We start from the raw sequence: 18,239 nt of genomic DNA on the forward strand, positions 1-18,239 counted from the left end.
CTGAACAGAATTGGATCAATTAGAGAACACCTTCGAGAAAACAGTGGGTTCTTCCAGCTGCTCCAAAGTGTTCTTTCGAGAGAATTCTGTGTGACATCACCAGAGTGTCAAACATCATCAAAGCTATTTTTCATTCCTTTTAACTGCAAAATCGATAGCTTCTTCAGAATGGACATTGTTACATACTTATTGCAAAGTACTGAAATATCATATGTTTGACTTTTGAAGTTTTGAACATAAATCAACAGTAACTAATCCGTTTTTGGTGTTGCTTTGTGTGTATGGCATCTGCGGTGCTTAATCACGCTGCCCCTCTATGCGCAGTGTAACAGTCTACGGTTGACCTTCCCATAAAAATATCTGCAGACATGATGTCAGTACTGAAAGCGCGCATTAAATCTTTCTGTTTGGGATTGATTTAAACCAAAAGTATCTGCGACGATGTCAGTTTAACCCAAAAAGATGATCACTGGCATACATAAATCTCTGTGGCCAATGCATTTATATACATCCCTGGAAATGTGCACTTTAATGCATGCTGCAGCCATAGCGTTATGTGGTCGTACGTTTTTCTGCTGGAGGTAGGTCCAACCCCAGTGCTTATATTGTGGTTCACTTAGCCAAAGATGAAGCGCTCATATGTGGCGCTATGCCGAATGTGTTTCCTGTTGCTTCTTTCCATTTTAGGGACATAATAGATTGGACACCTAATAATAGACAAGACACATAAATAGAGGCACACTAGAATCTCAAAGAGAAATAATGCATGGCTGTTATAGTTATAGTAAGTTATATATTTGCAAACCATCTTTCTGACCCCCTCTGTGCTGGTCCCCCCCCCCCAAAAGCAGCCACATTCTGGGCACGTTCCCCTCCCGTCCCCCGGGTCCTCTGGTGCTCGTAGTGCAGCCCGCGCCGGACGCGGAGGTGGAACCGTAGTCTGCTCGGATCTTGGACCGCTCTCAGAAGACCCACATCGTCGGTCATTCCTGCAAATTAGCAGTGAGAGGGACGCATTAGGAAGCTCGGCTAATGAGGGCCGCGATCCGGCATGCCAGCGCCCCCCCGCCCCCCCCTTTGAAAAATGTGCCTCGCCAGGCCGGCCTCCCTCCTAAAGCGCTGCAATGCATCACCGTGGCCTATAAATATTTTACTTATTGTTGGACACAGTTCGCGTACAAGTGCATTAAAGGTTAGCAAAACAACAGCGATTTCGGGAGCCGTTCCAGAAAGTTCTCAGGCAAATATTAAATCAACCTTTAACGGGCCCGGAGATCATAAATTGGGGAAACGGCGGTGAGCCTCCCGCTCTCCGAAAAACTTTCCAGCGAGCCGCCACCGTGCTAGCGCCCGGACCTTCTCCCCGGGGAGAGCCGGCAAAGGCCAACTCCTGACCGGGAACAATGCAGAACGTGGGCGGAGTCACTGCCATTCAGACCTTTGTGTTCATTCTTAACAATGTGGCTTTAAACAATACTAACATGAAATAAATCAGCCCCCCATTTAAAAATAAACATTATTTCACTCCCTGATTTTTCCGTTTTTTTTTTGTTTTTTGCAGTCCTCTTGGGGCTGGAGGGAGAGAGGTGGCGTGGGGGTGGGGGGGGGGTTGAGAATTAGTTTCTTGTGACATTTCGTTTTTGAATCGCACGCTTCGAACGCCGGCCGGAGGGCGTCGTCGGGCCCGGCGCACCGAGCCCCGTTTGGAGACGCTCGAAAGCGGGGGCCGGTGAATTTCAGCCCCCTCCCTTTCATTTCGATCCGCTTTTGAGAGACGCGACCCGGTCTGTGCTCTTCAATGATTTATGCCGAGACCAGCACCGTTACAGCGGGCCGAGACCTAACATACGTACCGCTGAATCCAGCAGCCGGGACGCGAGAGCCAATCTCAAACTGCCTGCCGGCTCCTGGGTCCAGACCACACATTGCGTACCATAGTAGACGGTACGGTCCAAAGAGGTTCCGCATTCAGTTGCTGTATGCTACGACCCTAGGTTTACCCCACTGTTTTATACATCCTTTTTTCTCGAAAGGTGAAATTCCTCCCTGTTGAGCCGGTAGGAAGTGCGCAGTCGTCAGGCTCTGAATCAGTCTTCCACAGGCTCCTCTCTCACATCGGCGCAGTGTTCCGCCACGAACGCCCAACCCGCGTGGGAAGCGCCTTCGATTCTGTTGTCTGAGAGCGACGGGCTACGATATAACACTTTAATGCTCGGACTGCCCGGCGAGCCCATGTCCCCGCTGGCTTTGAGCCAGCTCGCGCAAAGTGCAGCGGCGCTCTCGATGTTGTTTAATCTGATTGTGAAGGGCAAGGAAACGCAGCACGCGACGTTCTGAGCTCTCGCCGAAGCCCCTCGGCCGTATTGTCTTACCCGAGACCCTGTTAGAGCGCGGTGTTGGTTGCCTTGAGTGCAGTCCTTCGACTCTTTTAAGTGGACCTCAGCTCGGTGCCGGTGGAAGACACGCCGGGGCCCTCACGACGGGCAGCTTCGGCCGCGCCGGCCGCGCCACACGCAAGCCCGCACGGTCAGAGCCGGAGCGTGCGTCATGCGGGCCCATTACAAACCAGCAGGTCGCCGCCACGCAATGCCTCCATCTGACCAAGCGGTCAGGCGCCTGTCCCTGCCAGTAAAACTGACACAGGCAGGGGTTGCCAGAGCGGTTATTTTAGGTCCTGTCAGCCGCCGCCCCCCCCCCCCCCGGCACTGTAAAGTAGATACAACGCCATCCAGATTGGGGGATTTGCCATTTGCCTTGCCCCTAAAACAAAACAGAAGCAGTGATTAATCTTTGTAGCACACACACCAGCTCCATTTTCTTAGACTGTAAAAACCTAAATAAGTCAGTCTTAACAAGTATTTTAGTCTTATATTTAGACTTAACATTTTATTTCTATTACTTTTTTTTAGAAAAAGACTAAAAGCCAATGATGTGAGAGATTTCAAGATTTGCCAACGGGGTAAGGCAATTTCACTTGCCAAGCAAAAGGTACATTAAAACAAGCTAATATTTTATACTTGAGTGAGAGAAAAAAGGTTTTAAGTCTCATTACAAGACTAAAACACTTAAGACTTTTTTTTTTTTTTTTGCGGCGTATCCAAAGCGGCAGACTGCAGCGCGGCGGGAGACCCAGCATGGCGGCGGGGCCTATAAATCTGCTCGCCTACGAGCTTCGCATTGCGTCGCTGACAACCCGAAACGCAGGGGACAAGCCGCTTTTTTCACCCCGCACCGAGGAGGAGATCTGTTCTGCTCCCGGCAGCGCATGCACTCTGCTGACATTTGAAGGAAGACCTTCGGTTAAGGGGCATAGAAAATCAGGTTCCGGCGAGGTCTAGACCATTGTCACACCGTCCGCGGGATTTCCCCTAGCCCCACCGTTCTCCTCCGCAGAGCAGGTTGTGTGACCTCTCACACTGTCTGCTTTAAAGGGCACCTCCAACAGGTGTCAAACAAACGTTCACAGAGTTATAACTATCATCTTTTTTAAAGATCATCTTTTTTTGAAGAAGAAGAAGAAGAAAAAGAAGAAGTGTTTCTGTGGGTGATGTAAACGCTTGACTGTTTACTGACCCTTGCAAGCCCAATAAAACAGCATCAGTACTCAGCTTGGTCTAACCAAGCATTTTATGGCAAGGCAATATTGGTGCGTTTTCATGGCGTTTCACCTAGAAGTGGGAAGAGAACTGGAACCGGTACCCAAACCCTGAAATTTTGTCGATGTGCCCTTGTGGTATATCGACCTCACTTTTCCACTTGGCTAATGGGCCCCCAAGCCGTGAAGCGTGCTCCAGAATACCGTTCATTTACCGATGGCCCCTAGCAGATGGTGAGAGGTGTCTCTGTCGCTTGTGTTGTTGCCCTGACAAGGCTTTGATTTTATTACATTTTGAGACACCAGAGCATTTCATATTTTTTTGCCCATCTTTTAGGGTTCAGGCAATGTTTGTATCACTGCGTACTGAAGGGTTAACATGCATGATTTTTTTAAAATTTGGCATCTCCAAATCGCGAACTATGTGCAAACATGCCTATATATGGTCCATGATGCCAGCTTGGGAGAGTGAAGACAACTTATACTTCTCCTCCAAAGCACTTGTTGCCGCTTATTTTCACATCACAGCCACTAGCCGCAAACGTATAGAGCGGAGGTGGAGGAGACCCAATCATACGTGTGTACAGAGAGCAAGCTACAGGCGCCCCAAACGGCCAGCAGGAGTCGCTCGGACAACGAACGCTGCTATCCCCACAGCCTGTATTCCTCCCATATCCCCGGGACACACAACTCCAATTTTGTGCCACCGTGTGGCGCTGCCGGCCATAGCCGCCACTGGCGCGAGTCGGGTTCGAGGGTTAACGTGGCTTCATCCACACTATTATACATTTTATTTTATAGGGTATATAAAATATTTTATTCTGTCCTTTTCAACGTTGCTTGTTATTTTCCATCCAGTAAAGGATAGCTGAGTAGCTGTGTGAGTGAGGTGCCAGTATATCACAGGCCAGAGCCTATTCTCAACTCCTGCAGGCCGTGAGCGAAAAGCACTATGGGAATATGCAGCTGGACAGTGGGATGCTAAATTTTACTTTTCTACCTAATGAGGTGGTTGTCCTTGGTACTGACACACACACGGTTGAACAACCTCTCTGGGAAGGCATAAAGGATCACTCAGAATAATTTTTAGTGTGGTGCTGACTTGGTTGGCAAACGTACTCTTTCTGCAGAAATGAAGATCCTTATAATTGGATCAATTGTGAAGTGTTTTCCTGACTGGATTGCCTCTCAAGAAAAGGGTGGATTTTTTCTCCTTAACCCAACAGCATGGTGAATTGTTTTAAAACAATGGCTGCCAGGCCTAGGCCAAGGGCACCACACTAAATTCAAAACCCATTTGCTGGGTAGTTGGACATTGGCAACGTGTTGCCGGCTTCTAGCTATGGGAACCTTCCTTTTAGCCGTTTCAATATGTCAGGACTTGGTAATTAAGACATTTAGTCTTGCAGTGTATCAGATATGTGGCCAAATTTTTTTGGTTTCCGGAAACTTCTGTATTTCCCGGGAGATGCCACAAACTGAGCCAACATATATATCAAAGCACATATCAAAGCACAGCATCTACATTTTACGCAAACGGGGAATTCTCATAATATGAAAGAAAACTTAATAATATTTTAAAAGGTTTCATGTGTGTTTTTGTGTTTTTGTTTAAGCACCAGCCCTCTCACAGCACCTTTTGTGTTATCATAATGGCTCCTGCTTGTGGCCTATGAGAGAGCAGGAATTAAGCAGAAGGCCATACTCTTTGCGCTTGTGTGAGTGCTGCGAAATGTGACCTAATGCCTCAGAATAGGACCCTCTCTTCGCCTGCAGATTCAATACAGATGTGAACCCAGAGATAGCTGGGCTGGAGCCAGGCGCACTTTTGCCAGTTCCCTCTCGCACTCATAGCCCCCCCCCTTCCACACACACACACACCTCCCTTTTGCCTGATTCCTGGAAGCAGTGGGCGAAAGGAGGCAGTATGGAACAGTTGCAATACCCTGAAGCTGCTCTCACACTGCTTTTGAGAACGGGAAGTCCTGGGAGCTATTCATTTGCCACAGGAAGTGACCTCAGCATTGAGGACTGCAGACAGGCAGAATTTGGAGCGGAAGACATTTGTATTTATTTAATTTTTTCACATGTTTGAGCACGTAACCCCCCTTTAACCCCCCCCCCCCCCCCCCCATTGCCCCACCACTCTCTAAAACAGTACACAAAGTTGGTACCCAAACAGTGTGGAAGAATGTTTCTCTCAAGTGGATTTAAATGAATGGGGTCCAGTTTTGCATATTCAGTGATACCTTCATTTTTGTCCACATAGACCTAATGTGGTTGCTTTCTTGAAGCATGGCCACTTACCGTTGAAAAGTTTGCCGTGAAGACAGTGTGAATTATCACATTTAAAGCGTTATTATCCAATGGACCCCACCTATTCCCAAAAGATGAAAGGCAATCAGAATGGAGTATTCATTTTGTGCAAAGCTGTTTTTAGAGTCATATGTGACTTGAAAATTGCTCTCTGTGTATAATTTCATTATTGCTAAATCTGCACCTGCTTATAATGGTGTAATCCAAAGTTTTTGGCAGGACAAATAATGTTTCTCTTGGAATTTGTGCAGAAGTGTCTTCCTCAAAGATTTCCTAGAATAGTTTTTCTGTTTGGAGTGCGAGTGTATGCACAATGTTCAGTTCAATTTGTGTTGATGCCATCAAAGTCATATTGGACTTAGAAAGATTGTTATTCGCCAAAAATCCATTAGTAATTTATGATATTAATATGTAATTGAGAATTAATTTGATTCATCATATTTTTTTAGATAGTTATGTTTAAGATTTCCTTGAATCATGATGTCCTCACCTCCTTAACTTTAAAATATCTTGGAAATTTTATAAATGAAGACTCATTTTTATAATATTCTTTGGAAGTCCTGTTTAATATACACATTGAGTGGTACAGCCAGACTGGCATCAGGTATAATAAAGTGGGTTAGTCTGAATAATACAGTGCTGCCTCATTATAAAAGCAGGGGTAGGCTGTGGCAGAAGGGAAACACCCCTCCACATGAACAGCTTTTTACCGGTGATGCCCTGTTGTTACATTAGACCTGCGCTACCCGAGCTCTCTTTAGAGCTGTACCTTTGACAGTTCCTGAAGAAAGTCCCCTTTTTCAGCAGTAAGAGCCTGTTGAAGGGCTGAGGGGGCTGGGCACTGTCCTGCCGCGGGGTCGCCTGAGGTGGGGCAAGCTGCCCCCCCTCCCCCCTAACCCCCCCGGCCCCCTCCCCCCCCGCCGGCCGAGCATGAGAACGCGGTCTGCGGTCCGTGACGACGCCGTGACGACTACGGAAAACGCCGTCAGTGCTCGCAGGCTCCCAGAGTAAAGTGCGTCGAGTGCCACATCAAAGAGAGGCTGCCAGCGCACATGCACGCACACGCGCACACACATACGCACACACGCACGCGCACGCACACGCGCACACACATACGTGTACACGCGCGCGTGCAGGCACGCGCACCCAAGTGGAAAATGTTAACCTTCTCATGGCAGCCGAGTTGCTCTCACACGCTCACGCGCACACCCTCGCGCTCACGCCCTCGCTCTCGCACGCTCGCGCTCACACACCGTCCGGTCTGGCACGTAGGTGCGAGACCTTTTCTGCTGAACGGTGGGCCGCCCGGCGACCGTCTCCTTCCCCTTCGCCGCCGTCCTCGCCGTCGTTTCACACGTGGGCTCCGGCGCCGCTAGATTAAGAATCTGATTTGCTCGCCGGCCTCTCCCCGACGAGATCGATGCGATAACGCAGATCGTGCGAGACAGCCAGGGCCTGGTCGGGAAGCCGTACAGTGCGTTCTCTTCAGATGGTGGCCAGTTTACATGATATAATTTAGGAAACACTGAGTTGCGCTGCTTTTGAATACAGCTCGTTTCATTTCTGTGAGCTAAGATAGCCAATATTGTTTCTGGTAACTTTGCCTCATTTTGATATCGACACTTTTTAGCAGGCCTAGATTTTGCTAGTGTTACTGAATGACTTCTAGACCGTGCATTGTAGGCTTGAGTGACTTGGGGTTTTGGTACGTTGAAAATGTGTTTTGTTGAGAGTCATAAGGCACGGACAGACAGGGAGCAGACGACCTCTCTCCAGGGCCCGCCGTAGTGACCAGGGCGGAAAGGAGGAGCGGTCTGGGGGGGGGGGGGGGGGGGGGGGGAGTGGGCGGGGGGCACGTTCTTTTTTCGTCCGGCCGTGACTTTCACAAAGAGGAAAAGCGTCATTTTTCTTCTCGTTTTAGCTTTTTGGTTATTTGTTTGTGTGGTTATTGTTCTTCTGTAGATCCTGCAGTTTTTGGATGCAGTCAGTGGCGGGTTTTTACTGGCTGCTGCTAAGCCGTGGTTCCAGAGCTGGGGCTCCAGGTCGGCCCCCGGGGCGGGGTGTGGGCCCCGGAGAGGCCCGTCCCGTGGGCTTACTGGAGCCTGCGGTTTGGGGAGGAGCCTTCGGAGCCCTGGGGACTCCTGTCAGGTCGGCTTGGTGACGGCGTGGAGCTCACGGTTCTCTGTGTAAACATTTGTGCTGCGGGATTAGGGACGCAGAGCCCAGAAAACAGGAAGTGAGCTGAACCCATTTCCCACTGGCAGGAGGCTACTGATGGAGGCAGTGAAGCACAGTGCACAGGGGTGGGTGTGTGTGTGTGTGTGTGTGTGTGTGTTTGTATGCCTGTGTATGCATGTGAATGCATGTGCGTGGGTGTGTGTGTATGTGCGTGTGTACGCATGTGCGTGCGTGTGTGTTTGTGTGTCTGTGTATGTGTGTGTGTCTGGTGTCTGTGTGTGTGTGTGTGTGTGTGTGTGTGTCTGTGTCTCTGTGTGGGTGGGTATCTGGGTGTGTGTCTCTCTGTGTGGATGTGTGTGTGCGTGTGTGTGGGTGTCTAGGTTCTGCAGGTGAGCTTTACACAGCTCTGGTGAAAGATTACCGGAATCCTCACCGTCTCAGTGTTGAACTTGAAGGTGTCTGTACAATTTCAGTTGCACACATGTATGGACTCATTTCTGTCGTATTTATTTGAAGAGGCGTGTATTTAATGGAACGTAGCAACAGCATGTCAGTCCGCCAGTGCACTGTACATTTTCATGCAAGAAAGAAAGCCCCTTTAAGGATTCATCAGCTAGCATTTATTTCGTCCCTCCACAGTCCTCTCTCAGATACAGCATCTAATTGCCTATACCAAGGGGCACATTTAGATGTTCTTAATGTTACCCAGATGTTGTTGCATGACAGAGAAATGATAAAAGGGGTATCATGGGAAAGTCATGTGACCCCCTTCCTCCCCCCCCCCCCAAACTCTTTAGCTGTATCCCTCATTGTCAGCTGTGCCCCGTTTCAGTGAACATTTGGCAAAGCGTTCACTGTATCATCTGAATAGCAGCGGCGTCCGCAGGGACCCAGGCCGCTGCGATACCCTTTAGCATCTATCCCCCACGGCGCAGGAGCACTCTTCTGGGTGACCTCATCTTTTTCCCCAGCTACACCAACCACGGAGTAAAAACAAGACAGTTTTCAGTTGGGGTATTTTCAGCCTCTTATATCAATTCAGAAATACTTAATATCTGTTTCTGGTACTCACTGGGCTTTGGGTGTCCTAGAAAAAGAAAAAAAACTTGCTAATCCACATTGTTATGCGTTGGCTTGAATGCTAATTTCTAACACCATTTGACATGTGACAGTCATTTCAAGGCACAGATGATGATTGAACCAGAGATGTAACAACCCACATTGTGACATTCAGTTTCATAAGCATCATCTTTGTGTGGGTTTGGTTCAGCTTGTCTTTTTTTCTTTTTTCTCTTTCTCCGGTACATCCCTCTTAACTGCACTAACAGAGCCCTTGTAGAGTGTATTTAAAGGGAGACATTTTGTCTTGTAGTTTTTTGAGACCACATTAGCAGGTTTTTAAGCTTCATATGAACTCACTTTTCTGAAGGAAAAGATGAACTGGCAGAAATGTAGTTCTACATAATTGGAAATTTCCTCTCTTGTCTCAGGAGCAGGGTGCTCTGAGAAACCTGAATGTTTCTGTATATTTCAAGCCGAGTTTAAAGATTTACTTTTTTTTTTTTGCTTGCTGGTTTGTGTAAACATCCGATCGGCTTCATGTGAGACAGGAACTTTTGTCTCTTCGCAGAAATATGTATTTGAATCCACAGAGATGAACTTCAACCTCTGTATACTCGATACTCAGGGTCCTTAAATAACTAAAGCCCAGCCAACGAGGAGCAGCAGAGGCCAATAAACAACAGATGTTCCAGACAGGAAACAAGGGCAGCTTTGCTTAAAAAAAAAAAAACTTAAAAAAAACTCCAGAACCTTAATAAATAAAATAAGTGAGGACATCCTTCCCCTCACGGTTGCAATGTGCAAGAAGGAATTTCAGTTGCACCAAAGTTGCTTGTTGCCGGTTATCTTATCTGAAGACTTGACACTTTCAAACTGATTAGACTGTGAAGATGCCCTATCAATTATTCTGTGTGGGTCAAGCTGTGTTCATGTTTTTTAAATATTTTACATTCGAGTCAGGGCCACAGTTTACCATGTCCTTTTTCTTTTGCCATCGTAATTGTGTATGTCCACATGGCACATCCTGTTTCAAGTACACTGCAGATTTTGTATTTTTAATCAAATGCTAGTCATACTGTATAAAGTACAAAAAAAAAAGAAAATGTTTTGCAAAAATGCCTAAAGATCATACGGAAGCTTGATTATGGAGAGTGTTTGACGACGAAAAAACCATGGTTTAGCGACATTGCGTTTCTGGTTGTGTTGGGCCAGCTGAAATGGGAGTGCTGGGTTGGACTGGGCCTGGCCAGGGAGACGCTGATCCTTTAACCCTTTGAAGAGTATGTTTTTCTATTTGGAATGTTTCTTCAGAATTCTGAGTCAGTGTTCTAGAACTCCATTGCCGTCGGTTACCAGGAGTGATTGTTACATCAGCAATAGAATGTTATGTTAAGAGCGTTCTAATTGCACATTTGCGATTTCACACCTGAAGGGTTAATTGTGCTCTCCTCCTTTCTCCGCAGTGATCGACGAGAGTCAGCGGCGGAAGCTGGAAGCGGTGAGCTACTCCTCCCGCTACGCGCTGGGGCTGTTCTACGAAGCCGGCGCGCGGATCGACGTGCCGTGGGCGGCGAAGTACATCGCCGGCAATCCCTGCATCCGCTTCATCTCCATCGACGACAAGAAGCGCAGTTTGGGTCAGTGCTCCCGTTCTTTCTCCCGAAACGGGCCGACAGTGGCGGGGCGAGCGTCGCGTAAAGCGCCGTCTAATTGGGCGTCGCCCCCGGACGCGCAGCGAGCCGTCAGGCTCTCGGCCGCGTGGGAGCCGTCTCTGAACGTGAAGACTGTGGAGCGTAATAAATAGCAAGAGGTTCAGTTTTCATTAAAACTCTGGTCTGTCCCCTCCTTCTCTGTCAGGCTACATTTTTGGCCTTCACTTTCTTTTTTTAACTGAAATTCTCAGAGGGGGTGTGGTTTCGGCAAGCCTCAACATTCGATTGGTCCGGGCCAGCGACTTGTGTGTCGCACCAAAGGTTCATTCAGACATTCAGGCCAACCACCCTTGAAATCCGGCCCCAGAACACAAGCAGGTCTTCACAAGCAGCCCTGGAGAATCCCTTTCTCCTGCTGCTGTCTGATGAAAAGCATTCAAACCATTTTTATCTCTCTGTCAACTTGGAGGCACGTGGCCCTCGCGAGTGAGGAACGTGCAGCGAGTGGGAAGAAGGTGGTCTCCGAAAAACCCCTCCGCGCCTCACCTTGCGTGAACCCGCAGCGTCGTGACGGCAACGGCGCAATTAGCAGGGCCGTCGAATTTTGCATTCCGCGTTCCGCGTTCCCCTTTCAGGGCGGAACATCCCGAGTCGTTACGCGCTTTCTGCTTTTCGCTTGGCGTAATGTGTTTTACTTGTAGCCGAGGGAGGTGGGGGCGTTATCCCCCCTGGTGGATTTTTGACTTCGCCTTTTTTCGAATCGGGAGTTAAGAATAGCCGCGGATTTTTTCCGCTCGGCGTCGGCGTACACTTAGGGCGACCGTGACCGAGGGCGCGGAATCGCACACACACACAGGCCGCGCTCGTCAACGCGCGGACCGCGCCGGACAGGAGGAGGGCGCTGCGGACTACGTGCGATTGGGTTCGGCTGAGCCCGTGCGTGCATCAAAGAGGTCTTAATGCTCGATAGCTCAAAGCATGGTGGGATTGAGTTTAAATAAGGTGTGGTGTGGAGGCCGTGGGTCTGGACGGCCAGGCTTACCTCAGCCTCCCGGTGAACTGTGTGACCCGCTCATCTCTCTGTGCCACGGGAGAGAGTCAGAGAGCGGCACAGTGCCAACGCCTTGCCCACACACCCTGCCCTCTCTCCCTCTCTCTCTCTCTCTCCTTCTCCTTCCTCTCCCCCTCCCTCTCTTTGTCCTCCTCCTTATCCCGCTCCCATTCTCCTGCTCCTTCTCCATCACCCTCTTTCTTCTCCTTTTCCCACCCGCTTTCTCCTCCTCCTTCTCACTCTGTTTTTCTTGTCCTCTCCTTCTTTCTCTTTATCCTTTTCCTTCTCCCTCTCCTTTTCCCTCTCCCTGTCCACTTCTTCCTTTCCCTCTTTCTCCTTTTCCTTCTCGCTCTCCTCTTCCCTTTTTAATCCCTCTCTTTCTCCTCCTTCTCCCGCTTCCTCCTTGCCAGCAGGACTGAAGCCTGACACTGATCTGCAAAGGGAGCAGCCGTGCGTCTTTTATTCATGAACTGGCCAAACCGAGAGCATTGATTAGCGGTCTCACATCACCGCCAATGCTCAGAAACCCCCCCTCCCCCCGGCCTCCCCCCCCCCACCCCCCCCCCATCTCCACCGGGACGGGACGGCCTGTGCTACCATTCCTCATCCCCGTCCCCGTCCCTCGTCACCCATCACCTGCTCCTCTACACCGGTTCAACAATCACCTTTGGACTCGGAAGGGGATGCTCACTGCAAGTGGAATGAAATCACGCCTTTACCCAAAACATGTATCTCTGGTCGTAACCGGCAGGGAAAAACAGCAGGCGTGTTCATTAAACGCAGTAAAATATAATTTCCTGAAAACCAGGTCTAAACCCATTTTAATGCAATGTCATTACCGCGCTGACTTCATAACGCACAAGGCTAATAAATTAGCTCAGACGTTAGCCGCGGGTCAAAACGCAGACCGTCGGGGTTGTGGGGGGAGCGGTGGGGGGGGGGGGCATGAGGAGGTGGATTGTCTGAAATCACATGACCTCTTAGCATCAAAGGTAAGCGGCTGCGTATGACGACACCGGCACATGTGATGCACAGCCGACATGGCCAGACGGTTTGCACTCTGTTATTAAACAAACGGAAACCGACCTGCGTGCAGACTCAAATATTTGCCTAACAAATAAAGCTGGTCATGTTACATTTATGTGTAAAGGGCCCTCGATGGGCCCTCTCAGGCTATTAGTGGCTCACGATCGGCCTTGTAGGAAGTCTCACAAGCTCCTTACACGCCATTTAATATTGATGCGCGATCTTTAATAAAACATCAGGACCTAGATAGAAACTTTTCCCCTCTCTCTCTTCCAGTCAGAATCCTTTCAGGGCTCTCGCAGCCAGGGCGAGGGAATAGTCGCATTTAGACGCCCGTGGAGCGCGTCCAATTCTCAGTGGCGTCTCTGTGATTTTCGACATCGCCGGAGTTTTAACACGCACTTCCCAAAGTGTTTCCTCCCCCCCCTGCCCCTTTTCCCGTATCAAACGGTTTCATTCACCGTTTTGGTGCGCCGTGTTGTGAAACGGTATCCTGGAAGCGCGGCCGTAGCCGCCCAGGCCTTGGTCCGTAGTCGATTCGCCGTTTCCTGACCGCGGTTCCGGTTCCGCAGATTCTCCGGACTGCGGCCCGTCCGTGGTGGTCCACACCGGCGTGCCGTTCGGGGTCCGGCACCTGGAGGGGACCAGGGAGGAGGTGGAGCCTCTGATCCTGGGAGAACTTCAGAAGGTCCTGCCCGGGCTTCCCCAGCCAATCAGCATCAAGTTCCAAAAGTGGAGGTACTCACAGGTGAGGAATGATCCAATCACTGCTGGAGCAGATCAAACGCAGGCGCCAAGACTGTGTGGGCCTCTCTCCAACTCTATATGCACTTCCTCAGATGCTTCCTAATAACAAAAAGAGCTGTAGAACTAATTGCATTTGATCTTATTTAAAGTGTGCTTTTGGTTCAGATCCATCACAGAGGTTTAGTTTGGTAAGCTGGGACAAATGTGCTCGACATTCCTCCTGCAGAGCGCATGTGCAGAGAATATGAGTGTTCTAGACTCTGTTTGATGATGCTCCAGTGTCTCGCGTTTGTCGAGACGATGTTCTTTCGCTTGTTTCGACCGCACCTCGAAACAGACGGGATTGCCTTTGCAGAGCTTTGTTAAACATTGCCCGACGCTCGGAAGGAGGACAGACTCGTGCCGCCTTTCGCTCGCGCTGCGGACGTTGCCCAATCGCCTGCGTTGCTTTAATAATGAAGCGAGGAGAGCTTAAGTGCAGTTAATGAGACGCTTTCCTGGTGCGCTGCAGAACAAATGCATTTCTAAAAGAGGAACAAGGCGCAGGACAGATCCGGACGGTGTGGAAAGATTTCATTTGTAGGATGCGCGCGCCGTTGATGGGATTACCCGATGAAAGGTTATGACAGGAGAACCTTTTTACATCAAACTTTCTTTTCCCTGTGCGCCGGTGTCTGCCTCCTGCCTTCACACACTGAGGGGTATCCTGTGGTTCGCGAGCTTGATGCCTGTGTCTCTGCTCCACGACTACGTTGTAGCAACTGGAGGGAGCACTCTTCCAAAGTGTGTTTTACTGTCCTTCGTGACAGGCAGCTGTGAGATGCGCACACACATACACACGCACATATGCACATATACAGTACATACATACACACACGTGCACACGCATCCATGTGTACATACAGATACATACAGATACATATACACACTGTCATGAAGAGACACACTCAATATTTCTCTCACCCTCTCACACACACACACATTGTCCACTCATACTCGCCAGCTGCCACGCACAGGCACGCATTACAGCCGATGCACTCGCACACACACGGACAATGACTTGCGCTCTGTCTCTTTAACACACACACGCGCGCGCGCACTCCCGGGCGAAATGCAGCGCTGAGCCGCTGCGTGGGGTCAAAGGGCGCCGAACATCTGTGTGGGAGGCCAGATGACTGAGCGGCAGAGTGCAGGCCAGGCCGGGCCGGGCCCGAGCTGGACAGACCAGCACACAGCTCACACCTGGCCTCCAGCTACAGGCCTCAGGAAACAGAGCCAAAATGGCTCCCCTCGATCCAGATGATTCATCCGGCTCCTCCTCCATTACCTGACTGAACCGCGTCAGCTACGTAAAATGTCTGAGTTATAAAAGCTTTTTAAGAATGTAGTCAATCATCAGCGGCTGAAATAAACTTTGCCTTTGCCGTCTTATCCATAAATATCTCATTCTTCAATGCGTATCCTCACAGAAATGTGCAGAAATCAATGCGCAAAATCAATGTGACTAAATTCTCCTTCTCATTCAGGATTTACAGCTGCTGTTAATGCATTGCATCAGAGATCTGCCCTATGACTCAGGGGCATATATCGGTCCCCGATGTTTCTTCTCCGTAATTTGGAATTCCCAATCGTATGTTCCTGTCCCATTCACGAAGCACCCTCTGTCCGACTGGGAGGGAACACCCAAGCACGCGTGTGCCCCAAAATGAGTGGTTCTGCGGAGTTATCGCTGCGGACGGTTGCAGAGCTGCAGCAGGGATCCTGCAGTACACCAAATGACCTGAGGGGGTGCTGTTGATTGTTCAGGCGGGTAAAGTCCTAGTGATTTTAAACACCCCTCCCTGAGTGACACTACGGCCATTAAGCTCCACCCCCACCCGATACAGGGCTGCAGGCCACAGTTGCTGTTAGCACTGTGCATGCTCAGGGCTGGACCGCAGAGCACCTGTGTGGCTGCGTTGAGGACTCGTGACCTTACCGGTCTCACCACTCAGGAACCCCGGCAGTAGGTTATCGCGGCAGGGGGTTGTCGTGACAGGGGGATATCGCAGGGGAGGTGCAGTGGAGTTTTTTTTTGCTTCCTGTCGCGTCCGAGCGGTTTGACGGCAGCACCCCTGCGTGTGCTGTCAGTGGAGCGCTTGATGAAGCGGTGGAGACCGTTCCTCCCCATTGTCTGATTGGTACCACAAACAGCTCATTGAAGTGATCCTTCAGAACATTCGCATTTGTTTAAGTATGGATAACTTGGATATGTTTTACATGGATTGCAAAATGATAGCACACCAGTGGATCCAAATCAGGGGGATGCGTGAGATAACCAATAGCAGGGCTAATTGATGAATATGCAGATGAGCAGGATGCATTTGAAAACCAAGCTGGCATATTTGCATTATGTTGCCTCCCAGTATAACGGTGCAGTTTATTTGGATTTCCATATTACTTTTTGTGCTAGGATTAGTTCTCAAAACAAGAGGAACGACAGAACAGATTTAGTATGAACTCTCTCATAGCAGCTTCGCAGTAGGTCCAGACTGAAAGCTTTCTTGTAGGGGATATTTAGCTATTTCTGAACCAGTACCAACCCGAGGAAGTCTCGTCGAAAAATGAGTCACATTTATGCTTCAGCAAAGGCGCTTTTTTCCCCCGTATCTTTATTCCCAGTCCCCTCGGCCTGCGCGATTACGTATCTCTCAGGATGGCTCTGCGTTTGGATGCGAAAGCAGGTAGCCGCCGGCCAGGGACCCCGCTCGTGCCGATAGCATGCTATCGAAAGCCGCTATCGTGCGTCCAGGGATTTCCGTGCCACTGGAAATTTCCCTTCTTTGGGACTCTGGATCTCATTGGCTACCCAGCTTACCATGCCTGCACATGTACACACGCAGCATTTGCTGCACTGAGAACTACTGCCGGACATGTATGTGTACGCTGCAAAAAATGTCCGTCTTAAGTGTTTCGGTCCTGTAGTGAGACTTAAAAACTTTTTTTTTCTTCTCTCAGGTGGAAAATATTGGCTTGTTTTCAATTACTTCTTGCTTGGCAGGCGAAATTGTCTTACCCCATTGACAAATCGTGAATCGAGTAAAACGCTCTTGCCTCATTGGCATTTATATAGCAAAAAAAATTAGGCTTAAGTATAAGAAAATACTTAAGATTGATTTATTTTTTTGCTTTTTGCAGTGTATCGGTAAATTTAAAGTTTCAAAATTGAACTTGGTGTATTGAATCTGATTATGGCACAGAAACTGTTTGCATGGATAGTTCATTGATTAGACTGGGGCTGCGAGCTGAGCGATATGGAGGATGATGTGGACCTCTGCCACTAGACCGCTGATCATTACTGCACTCGAGCTCTTCATTCGTCTTCTGTTTTTCTTCTTCTGCTTTTCCCTGGTTAGGTGACAGCCGCTGTGCCTGACTGCCCCGGGCAGATGACCCTGTGCTCCAGTCCACTGCTGGTCTGCGGGGGCGACGGGTTCATGCACTCCAACTTCGACGGCTGCGTGGAGTCCGCCCTGAAGGTCACAGAGGTCCTGAAGTCATCCCTTTGAGAAAAAGGGGGGGGGGGGGGGGGGGGCGCCCTGCTCTGTGGGGTGGGAGGGAGCAGAGACTGGGCTGTGGTTGAGCCGCCCTGCTCTGTGCGGTGGGAGGGAGCAGAGACTGTTTGAGCCGCCCTGCTCTGTGGGGTTGGAGGGAGTAGGGACTGGGTTGTGATTGAGCCGCCCTGCTCTGTGGGGTTGGAGGGAGCAGGGACTGGGCTGTGTCTAGTTGGGCTGTGCCTAGTTGTGTAAGTCGCTCTGTATAAGAGCGTCTGCTAAATGGCTGTAATGCTTGAGCTGCCCTGCTCTGTGGGGTGGGAGGGAGCAGAGACTGGGCTGTGATTGAGCCGCCCTGCTCTGTGGGGTTGGAGGGAGCAGAGACTGGGCTGTGTCTAGTTGGGCTGTGCCTAGTTGTGTAAGTCGCTCTGTATAAGAGCGTCTGCTAAATGGCTTTAATGCTTGAGCCGCCCTGCTCTGTGGGGTGGGAGGGAGCAGAGACTGGGCTGTGATTGAGCCGCCCTGCTCTGTGGGGTGGGAGGGAGCAGAGCCTGGGCTGTGATTGAGCCGCCCTGCTCCGTGGGGTTGGAGGGAGCAGGGACTGGGCTGTGTCTAGTTGGGCTGTGCCTAGTTGTGTAAGTCGCTCTGTATAAGAGCGTCTGCTAAATGGCTGTAATGCTTGAGCCGCCCTGCTCTGTGGGGTGGGAGGGAGCAGAGACTGGGCTGTGATTGAGCCGCCCTGCTCCGTGGGGTTGGAGGGAGCAGGGACTGGGCTGTGTCTAGTTGGGCTGTGCCTAGTTGTGTAAGTCGCTCTGTATAAGAGCGTCTGCTAAATGGCTGCAATGCTTGAGCCGCCCTGCTCTGTGGGGTGGGAGGGAGCAGAGACTGGGCTGTGATTGAGCTGCCCTGCTCTGTGGGGTGGGAGGGAGCAGAGACTGGGCTGTGATTGAGCCGCCCTGCTCTGTGGGGTGGGAGGGAGCAGAGACTGGGCTGTGATTGAGCCGCCCTGCTCTGTGGGGTGGGAGGGAGCAGAGACTGGGCTGTGATTGAGCCGCCCTGCTCTGTGGGGTGGGAGGGAG

General features: G+C 50.1%; 1 protein-coding gene across 2 annotated transcripts in view; it reads left to right on the forward strand.

Moving 5' to 3' along the window:
- The window catches only part of rnls (renalase, FAD-dependent amine oxidase), a 34,903-nt gene extending 17,719 nt beyond the window's left edge, over window positions 1–17,184 (forward strand). For both annotated transcript variants that reach the window (XM_035401422.1, XM_035401431.1), the window contains exons 5-7: window positions 10,615–10,788; window positions 13,453–13,628; window positions 17,023–17,184. In XM_035401422.1, the coding sequence (XP_035257313.1) occupies window positions 10,615–10,788; window positions 13,453–13,628; window positions 17,023–17,175 (503 nt within the window). In that variant the 3' untranslated portion in view covers window positions 17,176–17,184. The remainder of the gene's footprint in view (window positions 1–10,614; window positions 10,789–13,452; window positions 13,629–17,022) is intronic.
- The last annotated feature ends 1,055 nt before the right edge of the window (window positions 17,185–18,239 follow it).

This window comes from Anguilla anguilla, chromosome 2, assembly GCF_013347855.1.
Source record: "Anguilla anguilla isolate fAngAng1 chromosome 2, fAngAng1.pri, whole genome shotgun sequence".
In the NCBI taxonomy this organism is placed as follows: Eukaryota; Metazoa; Chordata; class Actinopteri; order Anguilliformes; family Anguillidae; genus Anguilla; species Anguilla anguilla.